Genomic DNA, 20,244 nt, shown 5'->3' on the forward strand with positions numbered 1-20,244 from the left:
GCAACCCACAAGACTATCACACTAATTGAAGCTGACAAAAATACGAACTGCACCCTTTTGAACCGCTGACATTGAACAGGGTGGATTAGGCAGCTATATTAACAACAGGTGACAGCCTGGAGGGAACAGTGGATCGGCCGTGTCACGGAGGGGCTGATCTGGACAGTCACAGATTACAGCGCGAGGCAGACGTTAAAGAGGAAAGTGTCTTTCCTCATCTTCTTTCCCACCTCTCTTGAACATCGAGGAAAATAAAAAACAAAACAAAACTGTGGTACATGGTTGTGCAGGGTTTTATTTGTATTACAAAGTCACATATATACAGTTAAATGCATAAACCCCAGTCGAAAAAATATGAAAACAACGGGAAAGGGAAATTTAAAACAAACAAACAAAACCATCTTAAAAGACCGCACTGCTCTCAGATTTGCTGCCTTAATGATGCAACTGGAGAAATTAGTGACAAAAAAGGTCAAAAAGTGAAACATACACAATAGGTTAGATTAAAAAAAACAAAACAGGAAAAACAAACAAACCGTTTATGTCTGTTTTGAAAAATGTGGATTTGTCAACCAGTCTTCTATTCTAATGTAGTGTTCATAGACAATTCATGAACTGACTTAGTAGATGCTTTAATAAGCATCACAGTTTTCTTACATTTCTACGCATAAATACAAAGAAAGGCTCGCTCAGGCGGTATAAAATTACAGTTGCAGTGAAATGCTCCAGTAGCTCGACATGCCTTTTTCCAAATCGCCTACTCACTCTAAATCTTAGATTTACGGTGCCAGCTTTTTCCCAAGGTCCGCTCTGACTGCATAAAGCACTGTACATCATGAATAAAGTGTACACGGATGTGTCCTTGAATCGTTTTGATATTTATCGTGTTAACTTTAACATTTATTACTCTTTCTGTGTTGTACAGTTTTAAGAATAATGTCCGATGTCAGCTTTTTGGAAAGAAGGAAAAACATAGAAGAGAAAGTTTGTGTTGGAGAATCATAAATTATACAGCACTGCTGCAAAATACAAATATATACACTGTATACACTGAATCGAGAGTAGCTGGAGCCCAAAGCAACCAGCTCCAAAACGGTAACAGTGAGGGACCAAAAACCTGGAGTCAGTCGGCCTTGTCCGTCAAACGTCAGACTACTTCACAGCCACCTCAGATTTTGGTTTAACTCTGATTTAAAATATAAACCTGATGTCATTAAATTCAAGGTAAAAACAAAAATCACTTGAACTGAGAGGGGACATGAGCACATCCCGCTTCAGTCAGAAAACAGTGTTGGTTATGCGTGTTTGAGTGCTGAGGCTGTGATGGGGTCCAAACATCCTCTGCTGGCTGGTCAGAGGCTGCCGATGTTGGGGAAGCTCTTCAGCTTCTCTGGGAAGTCATCTTTATAGAGCACCGGGTCTGCGCGATGTTCCACCACTTTCAGAGGCATCGTCCCGAAAACTGAGGCAAACTTGTTGATGCACTCAGATCTACAGAGCGGGAGACATTTTATCAACAAGCATGATAAAACCATTCATATAGCATCTGACCCTTAATAGACTCAATACTGAGATTGGGTACATTAAGGTCACTTACATTATTTTGACATTTTATGCAATTGCTACATGAAGGTTTTTATAATGTTTGTTTTTGGACATTGGCTACTTTTTCACTTATTTTTAGTCTTTGTACAAAATTATTTTCTTGGTTTTTTTTAGACTGTTAGAAAACAAACAGTGCAATAAACACACTCTACTACTGATGTTCTGAAATTGCACCAAACTAAAATGATCTGAGGGAATTTCAGCTGCTCTTTTGTTGATCATTTGGAAAACAAATACCTCTCCACCATGTGTGTCTGATCCAGCGACAGTCCATCTATGGCAGTACATTCAGGGCACTTGAACTTCTTCCTTGGAGTCACCTAAACAGAAGCACAGTTACAGTCACACCAGTGATATTTGCTCACTTCAGGGTTTGTTAAGGCTCAGCATCCTAAACAGGAGCAGTTTGGTCAAATGAAGCAAGTCTTTGACATCCAAAGAGAACTTTTGTTGCAGACAGTGTGAAGAATTACTTTTTAATTCTTATCGGCAGGACATTTCCTTCCCTTGACTTTTGTCATGAACATGTGAACATTTGAATGTACGTGTGTAGAAGGAAGGGGAAGACAGATATTCTTGGTCAAAGAGGGTAAGTTAAGGAACCTGTTGGAGATGTTATGGGAGGTAGGACCAGAGGTGCAGGTGTAAGAAAGTGTGCAGAGTGTGCATAAGCCCTAGTGAGCTTAGAAAAACACACTGGGAGGGGGAGTGTCAGTGAGTGACTCCCAGATAAGGGAGGTTAAGGTCGGGCTTTAGCTCAGGGCCCCTGCACCTGGACAGAGTTGGGGTGATGGGGAGGGGGAGAGGCTGTGATGTTGAAGGGTGAGAGCTGATCAGACCCAGAGATGCTGGTCTGCTGTGTCAGGCTACAGACTCCCCACGCAAACTTTTAACACCCAGACCAGACAGAGCCATGAACATACCTTTATGGGGGCTTTGCCAGTGATGTTGGCCACCAGGAAATTCATGGCAATATCTTCACAGTTCATGTGAGCATCCACCCAGTTCTTGATGTCTCCCGGCATCTTGTATGTGTACAAATAGTTGAAGTACTGAAAAGAAAGAAAAGAGCGGACAGTTTAACATAGTGAACCAGCATCATGTAAGGAGAACTATTGTTTTTCTAATTTCCTTTAAACTCAATGCACAAATGCCTTTCAAAGACTAGCTTTTTGCATTACTGTGAAGCAAAAGTACCATCAGTACCTTCAATACTTCGTTTACATCAATGCACTACTGATGCTGTGGTCTAATCTAAGATGAGCTTCACACATTTTCACTGACAAATTGCTAGTGTAGAAAATAGTTGCAGCAATACAAAAACATAGCAATGCTGGGACCACGAGGGCACAAATTCCAAAATTGACTTGCGACCCAAAGTCTATGCTTTATCATCTTCCCACAGAAATTACCCCAACTTTTGCTGAACTGTTACATACTTCTTGTGAAGTCTTAAACATGCTGAAACATGGGCTCATTTTTCCAACGAAAACAAACGCGACATGTATAAAAACGGCAAATTAAAGCTCAACTTGTTTTCAAGCAACCTGTCTCAGATCACCTTGTGGTAGAAGGCAGCTCCAGTTAGAACCATGGAGACCTCATTGGTCCACTCCGACTCATACTTCCACTTTCCCATTTCATGGTCCCAGAGGTGCAGCCGCCCGGGGTAGCCCACCAGCCTGTCTGGAAACTCCCTCCAAACCTGGAAAGAGCAGAAGAGAAGACAGATCGTCTAACACTCAGCTAACGCGAACAGAGATAAGAATTAAGGACTTGCATTAAAAAATGAAATATTCAGAACAAATTTCAAATTGAAGTTTTAATCTTACATCCGTGTCTGATGCTTTTCCAAAAACAATTACTCAAAGTCAAAAACTTGGAAAACAAAGAGAACGCTTTCAGAAAGAAACTGATTCATGACAAGCTGAATATTTCAACAGGCTGCTGGCTCAACACCAGCAGTCAATCTGACCTCCCTCTATAAGCAGAGTCACCAACAGTGAAACTCCTCCTCTATACGGCCTGTAATTCAGCGTAATTACCCTTTAACTGAGCATAATTTTATTAAATGGTTTTTAAATGGATTCAGGTGAGTGTGCATGGCTAAAAAGAGCTGGACAGGTATGTGAGTATGGAAAGCATCAGCTCCAGACCTGTTATTGTTCTTCACACATCAAACACATTAAACAGGCCGTCAAATCCCCAACCACTAGAGAATAAACACTGTAATCTCACTCAATGACTTTAAACTCTGGGATCAACTTGAAGTGGTTCCCTGCAATACCTGCCATCAGGGAGATGACTGGAAAGTATGGCCAAGGTTAAATTCTTCTTTTGTTTTTCCTCACCTCGTAGCCAAACTGCAGTTCATCAGATGTTAGCATGATGATGTCATCATCGATCGCTAGCACAGCTTCGGTCTCGATCTCGTCATAGGGGAAGAAACGGTTGCTCAGTTTGTTCTCTTTGGTTCGCACGACTTTGAGTGGGACGCTGATCTTCGGCCAAAGAGTTTCTATCAATGGTGAAAAAACGAAACATTTTTATTTTATTTTTTTTAAACAGAAAGAAAAATTCCAAAATTGTACTTTTAAAGACAAACATTGCTGAGTTCACGTTATGTGATAATGAGTTGGCTATATTTGGTGTCACTGAATAATCAAATTAAATGACTGCAAATAAAAATGAGATGTATGTGGAAGACATTTAGGGGTTGAAAATGATTAGAAAAAAATCAGTGTGTGAAGATATCATTTACCCCTGAAAGAGGTTTTGAAATCTTTGCTGGCAGTGGAAAAATAGCGCTGTGGGAGCTTAACTTCCCTCACTGACTCATATCGCTATACTAACCTCAAGCACATGCAAATCTAACCACACTACGATTCTTCAGGAGGCAGACCAACAGGGGAGCATTTCAAAGATCTTGGGCAGTGTCCATGGCACGGACTATGGCACAGACAGATCACACAGAATGTGTTCCCCCATTAATGGAGTAACTGAGGCCTGGAAGCCCATGAGAGGAGCTCCAGGTCCTCCTAACCAAGTCTGAGGTCTCCTGTCAAAAGCTATTGTCAAAAATAAGCTGAGTTTAATGCCCTGAGTTTCTTTTTTCACACTCTCTTTGGATCTGTCATCAGTTTTTTTTCTGTTTTTTTCCTCCAGGCTTATAAACAAGACAATAAAAGTCAAAAGATTATTTGCTATAAAACAAATTACTGCTAAAAATAGATGTAATGCTGGATTGTGTATAAAAAAAACCCCAAAATTAAAAAAAAAAAAAAAGGGTGGAGCAAAAACAGTAAGCCATTAACACATCAAATCTAGGCTAGGTGTGAATGGGGAAGAAATTTGCCTTCATAGTGGGTTGTGCCCCATAAGTCTGACCCATCAATGGCCCCTTGTTAAGTCTAATAGGACACAAAGGCTCCATCAAACCAGGTGCCGCTGATGCCTCTAATGAAAAGGCAACTAACAGCACTTCAAAGCCATTCACTACTTGAGTACATTAGCCAACTCTTACAGCAGAAAGACAGACTTAATTCTCGGAATAAAACACCTTCATCTGAATTAAGGTGTCGGTGGGATAAGGACCTAACCATTTTATACTTAACTGCCTAATAAGGGTAAATAATTATAGGGCACCGTGCCATAAATAACCACTAATAAGACCTCACTATCAAAAATCTGTAAAGAACTAATGATGATAAATAGCCTGAGAGAAAAGCAGAAAAAGTTAAACAGAGTTAGTTGGTACCAACCAAATCCTAATAACAGGTTCTTTTTTTATTAGCACCAACACATTTATTTACTCTACGTGTGACTGTGACTGGAGCGCTGAGCAATCAGTAAATTAGTAGCTAGGTGATCTGCATATCATTAATACACTTCTCTTTTTAGGGGCAGTGTTTTGCCAGTCCGCTCTACTTTTTTTATTTATTTATTTAAAAACCCTCTGTGCAACCAGAGAGCATGAAACCGTTTGTGGGGAGATGAGTTTTGGCTGCTCTCTCCATTATCATTTATCTGTTGTACAGAAGACATTTATTGCTCAGGCACACAGGCCAAGAGACCAATCAATAATATCCTGTGATTGCAGACTGGTCCTGACCACTTGGTGAGTGACTGCTGGCTGTCGCTGGGTGAAACTGGTTGAAAAGCAGGAAGCAAGAATATGGTATCACAATAGAAGTGCAGTTGAGGGCTGTTGTGGTTGTGACTGGTAATTTAGGGCAGAAGTAAATATCAGAAACCCCTCTCAATTGAACACAAAATTTAACAAGAATACCAATCACAGTCTCTTCTACAAGATTGCTTCCATTACCTAGCTAGTTTGGTTTGACCCAGTAAACTTCAAAGTGGGTATAGGCTTCTGAAAAGTTTCATGACCTTGAATGTTTTCCACTCACCCTCAGGAGGACTCTTGTTCTGGTTATTCCACACCACCAGCAGTTTAGCTAAGCTAGGCACCTTGGAGATTTCCGTGATGACCCGGAAAAGACTCTCAACACGATCGTAGGTTAGCACCACTGCTGTGAATCCAGGAGCCCTCGGTGGGATGAGTGGTAAGAACAGGGGGCTGTTTACACTGGACCACTTCTGTACAAGAAAGGCGACAAAGAAAGACATAAGCTTTTAATGCCTGGAGCATCTTTTTCAATTCTTTATCATTCACTCTTTTTGTCCTTTCCAAGCAAAGCCACTGTAGCGCTAGTCTCATGAATTCTGTGTCAAACCAGTCTGTCATGGTTTCCATGATTGAATGCCCAATAACAGGGCTTTAGTGGTGAGTGAGGTCACTTTTTATAATGGAGCAAGAATCGTCCAACAGTGTGTCAAAGGGCCTAGCAGAGGCTGAGTATTTAAAGCCAAAAGCTTCCAGTGACAGTGCCAAGTAAACCCTACAGAAGCAGTAGCACAGAAGGACAAGAAAGGAGTTGGAAATTGAGACAGGTGTCCAACCTCTCGTGCCTACTAATCTTGTGATGCTATTGTGACAAGTGAGACTAAGGTAGGAAAATGTAGGAGAAAGTGGGCTGGACAGGGAGGACGGGATGGGATGGAACAGTCATAAAAATGAAAAGAATTTCCCAGTTGCGAGTAGCGGCCATCTAAAGTCAGTGTGGAACGTAATCCTGGATGTAAATCCGTTAGTTAGATTAAAAAAAACAAACTCACCTCCAAAAGAAATTGTGATGGTGTGCACAAAGTAAATAAGAACAGAATGCAGTCCTCAGTAAACTGCTTAAAACTATTTCTAAAAGTACAAATACAATACATGGAGTGGGACTATCATTTAAATCTATGCTCCTTTTGAACTTACTGAAACCAGTCTCAAAAAACAAGTTGTTTCTAAAGGGTGTTTTTATAGGGGAAATAAAACCAAACCATATCTTCCACTTAACAAGCGTGCGCTACTGCCAAATATAAGAATATAAGACCTTCAGGGCACCCTTGATAAACTTCATCAAAAGCTCCAAAAAAAGTTCCACTGTGTTTGAGCACAGCAAAGAGAGCGCATCTAACACAGTAAATCTGTGGTCTGTTTGAAGTACATATAAACCCTGTTTCTTCTCTGGTCCCAGGTGGCCACAGTGTGATTATGTGGCTGCTTCCACAGCATCAACACAAGTCTGTCAACAGAGACACGGCCACTGCCTTTTACACAACATCACTCACTCCATCACAATTAGAAAAAAGAAAGAAAAAAAAAGCACTTTACTGGCAAGTGGAAACTTCACTGTGGTCGTTGTCACATTGTCAAATAAAAAGAGGGGGAAACAATTAAACTAACACATATAGGCAGCACAGTTGCATGAAAACAGACTAAAAGACACTGAGAGCAGTTTAGTCATTTGTCAAACAGAAAAGATTCGATAAAAGAAAGCCACAGCTCGAATATCAACCATCAAATAGTGGTAGGAGTCATTTTGCTTTTATACTAAACATTTAAACTAAGAAGAAGAATTTTATTTGGTTGTTTGAACTGCTTAGGTGGTTATTCTCTAATCTTAGACATCAGGACATCTGAGAACTGCTACACAACTTCTGTTAGCATGTCATTACTTGAGTTACTTGTAGCATTTTTTTCTCATCCAAGGAATTTAATCATTTTCTGATGGGCCCAAAACTGTATTTTTAAATATTTAACTTCTCTTTATACACATGTGATGGACTTGTTGATTATTTACACACTGGTTCAACCATTTAAAAAGTCCTAGGAATCCTTCTGAGGCACTACTTCGTGCATTCATGTCAGTTTTTAACTAAAGCATTGTTAGTATTAGATCTTAGTGTCCTCATTGTCATCGAGCTGTGTTGCCATGTACTGCATTACACTGTGGGTTAGGGCTGGGTCATATCATACCATTCACGGTAATACCGGTATAATGTTGGGCAACAATAAGAAAAGGAAATATCGCGATAGAATTTGGGTAAAACGTGCATGCGCAGTGCCTTTGTTTACATACGCACATGGCCGTGATGGAGAATGAGAAGGGTGAAAGCGGATCATTGAATGAAACTGATGAATCAGAACTGGTTTGTAAAAATGCTGCAACTTCAGTGGTGTGGAACTGGTTTAGCTTTCATCCATCAGATACACAACAAAGCAGTATTTTTGGTAGAGCATGTAAAGTATTTTGTCTAGTGTCAATTATATCACCAGTTATATCGTTATTGCAAATTTTCAAATGTATATCATGATAAATATTTTTGGTCATATCGCCCTGCTCTACTGTGGGATATTTAAGATGGTGTATTGACCGGTGACCAGATACTTAAACTTTCTCCCAAGAATAGCATGCACTTCATGTACTACTCAGTTAACTTATAAAAAACAAAACCTTACTTTAGCATATAAAATACTATTCAATGACATTTCACACACAGCCTAAACACTTTCAGTATGTCGTTCAAAGTCAGCACTTTGACCTCACAGCAGTTCTTTTCTTTCATATTTAACTTTTTTTTAAAGAAGTAATGCCCAAATACTCAAAGATTGTACTCTAACTTTAAGAAAAAACAAGAAAAAGACTTTCCTATGCCCAGGTCCCAATCACCACAAAAACCTAAACTGTGGCAAATTATAAAGTCTGAGATGCCTCAGTTCTTGTAATGTAAAAACCTTACAAGTATGCCCCCTTCCTACAAATCCCAAACAAAAAGCAGCTTGTCCCTTATTCTGAAACCCCCTCTCCAAAGGCACCAGCAGTCCTGGGCAATGTGCTTTCAATTACCACCAAAAGACTAGGGGAGGAGAGGGGGAAAATGTCTGCCTGATGTATTTAGTGCTGTGTGCAAGTTCTCCTCACCATCCATTCACAGAATTCATACAGACAACACTTTATCTCCCATTTCAGGCAGCTTAATCTAAAGACCTGTCCTGTGACACCGTCAACACCCTCTGGGTTGGGACAAACTTTGAGACCAGAGTAATTCTGATGGGATGGACTGGTGGCTTAGATGTTAATACGAAACATTTTGACACAAGAGGCAAATGTCAAGTGAAGCTGTTTTGTGAAGCGAGCTGGTTTAGAGTGAAGTCGTGGTTGAGAGTGAACAGCTGGATAACCAGTTCATCCTGAAATACTATACGGACTTAAGCAGAACTGGAAAGGGAGTCCCCCCCCCACCAAAAAACCCCCTCAAAGTGTTGACTGTTTACATCCACGCATCCTGATTGCAAGTGCCACCTCTAATCTTGGCATTTTAGTGGATCTACTTAAAATGTGGTACTTGTAGACATCTGACAGATCCAAGGCCATTATTATGCATCTACACACAAGCTGACATGCACACGCCTCTACACCACAGGCGGAGGATGGAGGAGACTCTAGATCAGACCGAGCTGATTAACAACTCCTGAGAGATGGTCGCCCCAGCCAAGATGTCGGCAGCCACAAACTCTTATAACCACAGGGATGCTAAGCACACACATGCACACACACAGAGACCATTCTTTCACATCCAGCGTTCTCGCTACAAACACAATGACTCAGGCGTACGGGAACTTAGTTTTCACCACAATGGAGGCATCCTCTGAGCGCAGAACTGCTGACACAAACTGGCTCCCTCAAAGCTATCTGGGTGTATACCAAACTGTGAAGCGCTGCATCTGTGGTATTTCAGAAAGAGGGAAGGCATCTACTGTCACTCTACTAAAGAGGCTTTGATTTATAAGGCACAGGAGAGTGGGAAAGCTTATGTGGTACTGTGAGCGTGTGTACAGCCAAAGCTCTATTTTGGACGAGTGTCACTCAGATGTCTTCAACAACAACAAAAAAAAAAAACTTCTAGGAATACAACTGAGCAGCTCAGCACATAATAGCCAAGGACTTTATAGGTTATACAGATGTTTGCTGCAAAAGAAATGAAAAAAAAAAAAAAAAAAAGCAACAGCACAAAACTAAAAGATAATAATAGAACATTAAATATCCTGTTTGGTGACTAAAAGTTACAAACATTTGCAATATGCATGTCAATGTCAAGTGTAGACAGTTACATACCACCACAGGTGGATTGTTCCACTGCTCATAAGTACGCGCAGCATATGGGTAGATGCGATCGTTGATGATCTGGAGAGTTGTCAAGCCAATAGCCTTCATGGAGCTGAAGTAGGCCTCCCAGAACCAGCGTGCCTGTAGACAAATGACACAAAACTACTTAAAACTGGAAACAGGCAAGCCAGAGTAAAAACACGACATGCCTAGGGTCAGTGCATTCACATTCAGTGTTACGTATATTCTTTCGTCTCATGTAGCTCAGGAGGTAGAGCAGGTCATCTACTAAACAGAAGGTCAATGGCTTGATCCCTGGATGATCCAGTCTACATTCCAAAGTATCCTTGGACAAGATACTAAACCCAAGATGTTCGCCGATGCTTTCATTGGAAAATTAATGTTTGATAGAACGCACTCAGATGTAATAAAGACGTGCTTTTATGAGGAGGTGAATGAGAAAGCATTCTGAATGCTCAACTAGAACAGAAAAGCACTATCCAAGAACCAGTGCATTTAACTTTAGCAACATATCTTACGTAAATATTATTTAAAAAAATGCTGCAAATAGATATAAGATAAATCAGTGCATATAAAAAAATATATATATTTTCACAGCAGAACTGTAAATCTAGAACTACTAACTTTAAGATAAATATGTTATTTCACTGGCCACATGAAATGATATTATGTCCTCCAAAAAAAATTTTTTATTCTCATATTAACCTACAGAGTGGAGCAGTTATAAAAAAATAACACCAGAGTGTTGTCATAACTATAAAATCCAGATATTCCCTGGCCCACATCTTTGAAGACAATTTTGCAGCCCTCTCCAACGTCTTTGTCCTTCAACGACTCTTCTTTTGAAGCCCAATGAAATCTCTTTTGACTGCGTCTGTTTTCCTTCAACACATCTCTGCTTTGACTTTATGATAAGTGAACTCTTAACCCATATCTTAATGCTACAGCAACGGACTCTGGAATCTCCAAGTGCTCTCATTCACCATTGACTTCACATAGTTTTTGTGTTTTTGTCAATATTGGAAGCATGGAAGTCATCTATGTGTTAAATTTCTATAATCATGAAAATTGCTTCAAGATCTGACTGTTATGAAACTTCAAGGGACAGTGCCATGTTACACTTATATGACTCCACCCAATCTGAATTACTGATAGTTTTGGGGTGAAGGATGTAAATATCTTAGAGTCTGCCCTCCTAATGGATGCGTCCATGAGCATTACTGCATTTTGTGGATGCTCTATGTTAAACAAAGAGCTTGTTAACACATAACCATGAGACATTTCCCTAAATCGCCAATGTCGATGTCATGAGATGAAAGATTGGAGATGTAGAACAACAAAAAGAGACTATATTTTTACAGAGGAGCTGAGGAGAATCCAAAAAGACTTTCTAATCTCAAGGGGGAATCCCAACGGTCCATAAATCAGCCAGTGATGAAAGTTTCTTTTCCGACCGGGAGGAGGCAAAAAGCAAACTGTGCTGGCCTGAGGGCCCATTCCCCTCCCCTCCACCCTCTCCCAGCGCCTGGAGGAATTTTTATGAGCAGGGAAGAACAGACATCATTGCAAGAGAGAAGAGAAACCCTTTCTACGTCTTCCAACTGGAGCAGTAACCGTGCAGCAAGTCTATAGTCTATACTTGGTCCCTGTTGGTTCTACTGCTTAAAACAAAAAGTACAGCAGTACAAATACGTCCAACCAAATAATCCATAAGCTGAACAAAAATTACTTCTCCAATCATTTTTTTTAAAAATACTGGTGTAATGTAAATTTTAACTATGAGGCCGCTGCAAATGGTGAAAAAGAATTCATGTATGATGTAACAGTAATCTGATGTAATGGCTGGTTTAAAATACTCCCCAGCAGCTCCTGCTTTTTTGTTGTTTATAATCATTAAAATGTCAAAGCAGTGCACAATAACAGTTAAGCTGACGGTATTCTGCATGGCTTTGTTTAAATCAGCTGTAGCTCTCAAGTGCCTGACACATGAATTAACCTGTAAACCAGAATTGGCAGTCACTGAGTTGTGTACAGACATAGGCAGTCATTACTGTTTTTGATATAATCAATTTTTGATATAATCAAAAACAGCAGTGAAACCTGAAGTCTGTTCAAATCACGCTTACCGGGAAAACCTTTCCATTCCAGTTTTATCAGCAGGTTTGTGTGGCTCCAAAACATTTTGTAGTGTAACAAAGAAGCACACAATGCGGTGATTCCCATTTTCCTTTGTTTAACCTGTGTTTTCATGTTTTATTTAACCTTAAACTGCGAAGTTTATATAACTCCTGGGTTTGTGTTTAGGAAAGAAAACAGGAATCTGTTGGAGCACCTCAGCTGAGATTAAATTTGCAACTCAATTGGTAAAATTAACAACCTGCTACTAAATTTAATGGGCAACAAATAAATGACCAAAAAAAGCCAGTGAAGCCACTGTCATTGTTCTGACTGCTCAGTTCTGAATGAAGGCTTGCATGTAAGAAGAAGACTACAGGAATACCTATACAGTGAGACTATTGCAAGTTGGGACAATAGGCAGGGTCAGCAAACTAGAAACAGTCTAAGGAAAAGATGAGGAGTAAGTTTAACTTAAACTCACTGGCAGTAACTCCCTCCATCTCTCTTATGTATTCTAATTTAATGACAGAATTGATTTATTTGATCTATGTGTCCTATTTTGAGGGTATGACCCAAAGAAAACAACGGGAGTAAATACACAAACACTGGCTCTGGAGTGGCCTCAATTGAGCACTGTTAACATCTCACAGCTGTTTAGTATGTGGCCTTTTTAAATGTGACCTAATTTGATGCAATTACATCATCTCAAATTTGAAAATGAGTTCTGCAGCTTCAACCAAGTCCGCTGGCTACTAATAGAGGCTCAACAGTATTAACAGTATAAACAAAAGTAGCTTATCTTAGTCCGATTTGTTTTCTCATCAAATCTCCCTCTTTCCCGATTTCCTTTCTTGTTTGGAAACCCCACCCCACGCAATATGACAATTACTACAAATCACGCCACCTAAGATTTACACACTCTGAAATCAAGGGTTGCTGAGCCCTCTGCTGGCAGATCTAACAAAATACATTATCTCAAAAGTTTAAATGGACCCACTGAGTTTTCCCTTTACAACAATGAAAGTTTATATTAAACAGCACCTAAGTTCCACATATCGAGGTCAGTGTATGTTTAATTAACCTATGAACCTTTCTAACTTCAAACTGGTTGCTTGTTGTCAGACCAAGTTTTAGTTAACTTTTAGCTTTGTATGATGTCAACAAGCGAGGACATCCTTCATATCTCTGGCTGTCACTTCAGAAATCTCACTCATCTGCTTTTCTTCCTGTTTGGGAGGAGGGACCAATCAGAAGGAAGTAGGATTAAAATCAGGGTGATCCTAAAGGGAGAGGAACTAATATGTCTGGATAGCAGATTAACTGAAGGGCTGCAACAAAGCCCAGTTTAGGGTACATGAACTTATTTTGAACTGCAGTAGAGCTCACAATAAAAGTATGGAGCTGGAAATCAGCGCAACAGGTCCCTTTCAAGCTCTGTTATACATGTGCTTTAAAAAAAAAAATCAGCATGAACTTTACTCTATGGTTTATGTAGAACAATGTCCAGTACTCTTATTTGGGAATAATCTGGATAATCGTACATTAAGCAAAAGTGCCCCAGTGACCTATAATAAAAGTTCACATCCTTGTTAATTTTGGCACTTAGCCACTGTGGCTGTGAATGCTAATACATCTCAAAACTATGATGTTCCCATTCTGATAAATAAGGTTTGTGTTTTTAGTTGTTGTTTTTTTAACATGGGAATGTACCATGGTGCACTTAACAAATACAAACAGAAGGATATTAGAAACATGCTTTATCTAGCATTTTTCCTGAACATTAAAGTAAAATTCTGTCTTAAAATGACTTCTTTCAGTCTGATAAATGATCTAAATCACGATAAAAAAGAATTTGGTAAGAGAAATGTATCAGAAAAAAAAACCTCAAGTGGTGATCAGTTTGATCCATCTGTACACCATCAGAGAAGGCAAAAGAGTACTTCTGTGACCAGTGAATAAAAAATATCAGATGCTTCCATGGTAGCTGTGAGATGTCCACAGCATAGTACCACACCCCTGAGAAAAACCTAGCAACCTGACAAGCAAACCATGTTTTAGAGTATATCTGGCGTAATCCAACACCAACCCCATCTTTGAGCCCTTGGCCTAAAACGCCTGTTTGGCCAGTATAATTGGTAAATGGACTTGGGTTGATACAAGTGAATGAGGAGCAGCTGAACTGGTGCACCTCTCTCGTGGCTGCTTTCACTTTTGTTTATTGTGGCTCAATGCACATAGCAAATGGAAAGCGAATGAGCCGTCTCTGTCCATTTCATTCAAGCTAGAATCAACATAAAGTCCTCAGAGAGCCTTTTAAAAATCTAGCCTAAGCAAAGAAGGAAACTCACAAAAAGGAAGACTGCCAGCCAAATTTCTGTCTTTTGCACATGACATAAAATTTGTTTTGGTTTTCAAGGGCTTGATTGGTTGGCCGGCTGGTTAAGGACCAGGTTCATCTCAGACATGACATGCAAGTGCTGTAAAACCCAGCGACTAGCATGTCAATCCGACATGGTGGATATCTGATTGACATCTAAATGTATGGTGCAAACCAAATATAAACTGCAACCAAATGTTCTTTAGTTTTGCAGAAGTTTGCTGAGAGATGTTAAACACTGTCTTGTACCTGTCTCTGCATTTCTTCAACCTGTCGGTGAGGGATACTCTTCAGGATTGTGTACATCTCTGACAGCTTCTCCTCAGGAATAACAACAGATGCCCTGTGCAGAAACAAAAGCATTAAATATGACAGGCTTTCAAACGATTTATTTTTCCACTGTATTAAGATGTAGGCAGTAGGGGTGGGTTTTTATAATCGATTCATCGATTAAAATCGATTCTGGCTTGGATAACGTAAAATCGATTCATTAAAATCCTGAATCGATTTTTTTAATATAAATTTGTTTTGCCCGAAATGCCAGAATCTCTGGTGACATCTCACAAAATTTCAAGAACCACCAAACAGTTAAGACAGTAAATGAGAGCAGGTACACGGATTCTGCACATAGACTTAAACACACAGCGCGACCCGCGGATCAGAATCAGTGAGATGTCGCCTTTCTCACGGTCGGGGCTGAAAGCCGACAGCTCGCTGACTCTGATCTGTCGGCGGGTCGGCGCTTTGTGTTCACGCCCTTTATGAGCCGATTCTAAAGCTGTTAGTTTGATCTCTCTCCAAACAATATTGACCGAACCAGCAGCAGAAGAAGATCCAAACGCTTCACATAAACATCGTCATGAATTCACTCTGACTTTTACTGTTTTGCTTCCACCGCGATGCACAGCTCTCTCTCTCTCTCCCTCTCTCTCTCTCTCTCTCTCTGTACTTCAAGAACAGTTTCCCTTTCTTCATTATTCGCTTGCTTGTTACACAAGTCTACTGTTGTTTACAGCGCTGTCAGCCGCTGTTTTTTTCCCTTTTACATTCTTCCGAAAAGAAAACCTCATTTCTGCTGTTCAATACTGAATAAATTTAAACTTTTTAAAATTATTCAAAATGCAAAACGCTTAACCGTGTCTCTAATAAAACCGCTGTAACTTCAGAGGTGATGTTCATATGTTGATTAATGGTTTTCTTTCGTTTTTGATGTACTGCAGAATATTTTTATAAAATCCCAGGCCAGGAAAATCACCTTCATGTTTTTCTGTGTTTTATCTTCAGCTACTTTGACACAAAAGCATCTGCTGTGACGCTCACACCTTTGATAAAGTCTTGCGTGTGTCAGCTTCCTTTTTATTAATACAAAAATATGTAAATGTACTGATCTGAATTATAATATTTCTGACTGTCAAAATTTCCCAGATTTAAATCGAATCGAATCGAATTAAATCGAATTAAATCGAATCGTGGATCGAATCGATTCGGGACCTTGTGAATCGGAATTGAATCGATTCTAGAAATCAGTGACGATACCCAGCCCTAGTAGGCAGACCTTTTCCAGTCAAGTACTTCAGAGAACGGCAGAATGTAGGAGTCAGCCAGAATGACGGGAACACAGCCAGCCTGTAGCACATCACTGAGGGCAGCCTGACCCAAACGTGCCCCCCTCAAGACCACACAGAATGACGACTCCTGCAGAGAAATGTTGGGAACAAACTATTAATTACAAGGAAAAAACTTTAACTGCATTCTGAACATGAATAAATTAAATAGATTTTAAATGAGTGCACTTAACGAGAAAAATATGACTCTTTGAGTGCAGATTGTTATGTTTCCCACCTGCAGGATCTGTGGGTAGTCGTACACCTGCCCTTTGTAGCATCGTTTTCGTGCAGAGGCAGCACCCTGAGAGAGGTTGCTACACTTGTCCAGAAGAAGGAGGGCTTCTCCATTTTCTTCCTTCAATCGCTCCAGTTCAGCTCTGTACTCTCGGTGAATAGCAGTTTGTGAAGAAAGAATAAAGTAGTGCCGAGGCCTGGGTGGAGTCAGAAGATATGGAAACCAGTTATTAGAGAAGATAAATTAGGAAATGATTTTAATTTAGTCAATGTGTGACATGTGTTTACCCAGGTTGTCTCTCAGGCAGGTCAACATCTGCAGAAAGGGGGCTATAAACTGGAATGCTCACATCATAACCTTGTCTGTAGGTCCATGTAGAAAAACCACCTCCAGCCAGCAATGCTCTGAAACAAACAGATCTGGGTTGTAGCAATGTTTCCAGAAAAGAGGAACCTTAACACGCTCAACACAAATTCACTCATTCAAATTTACATTTTGTTAACAGCAATGCCGATTTGTTTGTGGTTATATTCTTAAACAGTTCCCAATGATATGGATTCTGTACTAAGTTCGTGGTTTCACTTTTCTATAAAGTGAAACCATGCTGACATGCACACCTGGTTCTGATGAGGCTCCATGCCAAATACACTGTGGATGAGCACAGGAAATTCCTTACAGCTAAGATAGTGTTCAGTGTCTCAAACGTGGTAATAAACCCAACCTCTTGCATCCTTAACAATCACTCTCACTCAGTCACCTTAATGACTGATAATAGTAAACGAGATGCTCATATTTAGATCAAAGCTTTGAGACTTCCATAGTCTTTGTTCATTAATTCCATTAATTAATCCTCATCAGCTGAGGTTGTACTGGTACAGCTTAAAAGCTGTCTAGAAATATGATAAATAAGCTTTTATGTTGTCCAACAGCCTCCTGCTTGGAGGTAAAAATGCATTCAACTAGAAAACAATGTTAATCAGTTTTTGTGCAGAAATTATCAAAGTTCAAACACGTCCTCTCCCGTTAATGCGGCAGGTAAATAATCAACTAACAGTGCATATTTTGTTTGCGCGATCTGCCTTATTACAAAACCTGCCATTACTGTGCATTTAGGTGACCATGATGAGAGAGAGAGTCTGGCTCAGATGCTGGCAGTTCTTGCTGCAGTCCACCGGTAGCGTCTCCTTTCAGGCCAGGATAGACGAATGTCACCGAGCAGTGACTAAGTTTGTGGTCAAAGGCTTGCACCCATTTGCCACAGCAGATGCCCCCGATGTTTGGTAAGAGTGTGTTTAATTGTAGGCAGGGACATTACAGGATATTCTTGTGTAATTGCTACTGAATAATTTATGTTATACTTTGTTATTGCTACAGAAGAATATTTATTTTATTATTTTACATTTACAATTTTTTTTCCTGGGGACCCTGTGACACCCCATTGAAGAGCCGTAGGCTGTGGATCGCTTAAGATCTCACTGTTAGGTTTGTAAGGCCATGTTACTCCTAAATTTCTGTCTTGTTCAAAGAGAAGATATAAAACAAAGTTCTAAGCTATTCGCTGTTCTCCTTTTTAAAAAGAATCGATAAGAGAATCGATAAAAAATCGAATCGTTAAACAGAATCGAAAATGGAATCTGAATCGTGAAAATCGTATCAATACCCATCCCTATCCATTGCATTAGTTAAACATACAATACTACGATGCTGTAAATTCAAATCATGTTTTTTTTTTTTTATTTCTCAGTGACTTCAATCACAGCAAAGTAATTATGTTAAGATGTGTTCCATTTACCTGTCTCTGGGCACATCCAAGGCAGTGTTGTAGTCAGGAGGGCCTCCAGGTAACATGTTGAAAAGCAGATGATTCATCCCTTTGTCCCATCTAACAAAACATCATCATCAAGATCAGAGCTGTAACAACTTCTCACTTTGAAGATTATTTGAACAATGGAAAACTGACTGAAGTTTTTCTAATTACCTGAATAAATAACTGCTCATTTTAAAAAGAAAAGCCTTATTTGACTTTAAGCTGTTACCATTTAGTAGTTTTAAGAAGTTCAAAATTTATCAATGTATTATTTGGTATCAAAAAAATACTGGTTAAACAGAATATTGCGCATATTTAAGAGACAATATGTGAATCTTTTACAGATTAAAAACTACCAAAACAGTTAAACTCCAATACATGTTTAAAATCAGAGGCATCACAACAGAGACCTATTGTGATGAAATAAGGCTGAAATTAAATCTATTATAGTATTTTACAGCAGTACAAAGTATAACTTTGGGAGGGAAGGGGATTTTTGAGACCTTAATTTTGGGGAAAGTCAGCAATTTAAACATTTTTTTTAATCAATTTTGATTTGTTATTCCACACGTGGAGTTTTGGTGTCCTGATCACCACTGAAACTGCAGTAATGTAAATTTAGACAATATTTCAAAGTAATTACCAGGAGGCGTTTCAGACTTTTTTTGAGGATCTGAATTAAAATAAAAACCGAGTACCTGGGTAACATTGCCAGAGCCTGGGCTGTCTCTCTTATACGGAGGGAGTTCTGATTTAGTACATCAATAGATGGAATGAAAAGGCAAGCCCTTGTAACATCGTCTGTGTAAAAGTCACTGTCAGAGATGGCACTAAGCAGATCATTGTATTCTCGAGACAGGCCGGTGCTGCTGATGGGGACCCCCAATTCATCTACAAACCTCTGCAGAGGGTAGATATAAACCTGCAAGCACAATTTCAACAGTTGTTCGTGACTTCTACGTAAGAAAATTGAGTGTCTGTGTGTGGGGAGTGTTTCCAGGTAGCATTACCTTGATTCTATTCTTAGGGTTGTAGCCACACCTGTATACATCAAAGCAGGTGTGCATGCGACAGCTCAGGTCACCCCTCTCAGGTATGGGACTGGAGACGGGAAGTCTGATCAGAGGTGCGTCGTGAACACTGCGCTTGTCGAGGGTCCAATCAGCTGTGGACTCAATGGAGTGCGGCCAAAACTGAAACATCCCTGTGGCGATTAGTCCAAGCAGCACCACAGAAAACAGGGTGATGTAGTAGATGCGGTGCTTGGTTTTCATCCGAGGGATGAGAGCAGGGCCCCGCGAGCTGTATTTCCCAGAGGTATACATGTCTGACACCTCTTCGTTAACCAGCCGCTGTAAACACAGGTTTCGGATCAATGGCAACTCCAGGAAGTGTTCAGACAACACGAAGCACACTAGGCATCAGTTTAAAAACCAGTCTTCTGTCGCGTGATTGGCAAAAATCACTAGTTTATATGCCGATTTCAATGCATTTGCTGCCAATGACTCGAAGCTAGATAACGGGAATGTTACCACTATCAGGGTGATGCCACCAAACCACAATGTCCATGATAGCAACCATAACATAAAAAGCGAGTGAGAGAGAAAAGGTCGTTAAACAAACGCCAAATTTGCAGAAATTAGCTAAGAAACTATCTTTCCTAACAGCAGCTAACGTAACCCACTAGTAAGCTACACTAGCTCTGTAAACATTCATGCTAACCGAGTTTACTAACATTAATAGGTGTTTCAGCCATTAGAAACCGACCAGAAAAGGAGTAAATGCCTAACAATAAACGTATATGTTCTACCTACCGAGATGTCGTTAGTCGGAGAGGGGAGTTTGGTCTTAAATCATGGCAACATTTAGAGAACAGACTGCACATATGCATACAGTGCTAACCTAGCTTTGAGCTAGCAGCTAACACCCCTAGGTAATCTTTCCGTGACTTGCGGAAGTTCTTCTTCTTCTTTGCT

General features: G+C 39.9%; 1 protein-coding gene across 1 annotated transcript; it reads right to left on the bottom strand.

Annotated features, from left to right (window-relative positions):
* Nucleotides 1-275: 275 nt before the first annotated feature.
* ext2 (exostosin glycosyltransferase 2) lies at nt 276-20,244 on the bottom strand. Its single transcript, XM_085454890.1, has 15 exons — nt 20,083-20,244; nt 19,279-19,620; nt 18,967-19,190; nt 18,254-18,343; nt 16,749-16,865; nt 16,462-16,657; nt 16,175-16,314; nt 14,869-14,962; nt 10,113-10,244; nt 6,015-6,204; nt 3,957-4,123; nt 3,167-3,310; nt 2,529-2,657; nt 1,843-1,925; nt 276-1,491 (listed from the first exon to the last, which is right to left on the bottom strand). The coding sequence occupies exons 2-15, from the start codon at nt 19,591-19,593 to the stop codon at nt 1,353-1,355; spliced, it is 2,160 nt and encodes a 719-aa protein (XP_085311016.1). The 5' UTR covers nt 19,594-19,620; nt 20,083-20,244; the 3' UTR covers nt 276-1,352.

Source organism: Copadichromis virginalis, linkage group LG1 (assembly GCF_057382275.1).
Source record: "Copadichromis virginalis isolate Kocher_CV1m ecotype Utaka linkage group LG1, C_Virginalis_male_GT1.1, whole genome shotgun sequence".
In the NCBI taxonomy this organism is placed as follows: Eukaryota; Metazoa; Chordata; class Actinopteri; order Cichliformes; family Cichlidae; genus Copadichromis; species Copadichromis virginalis.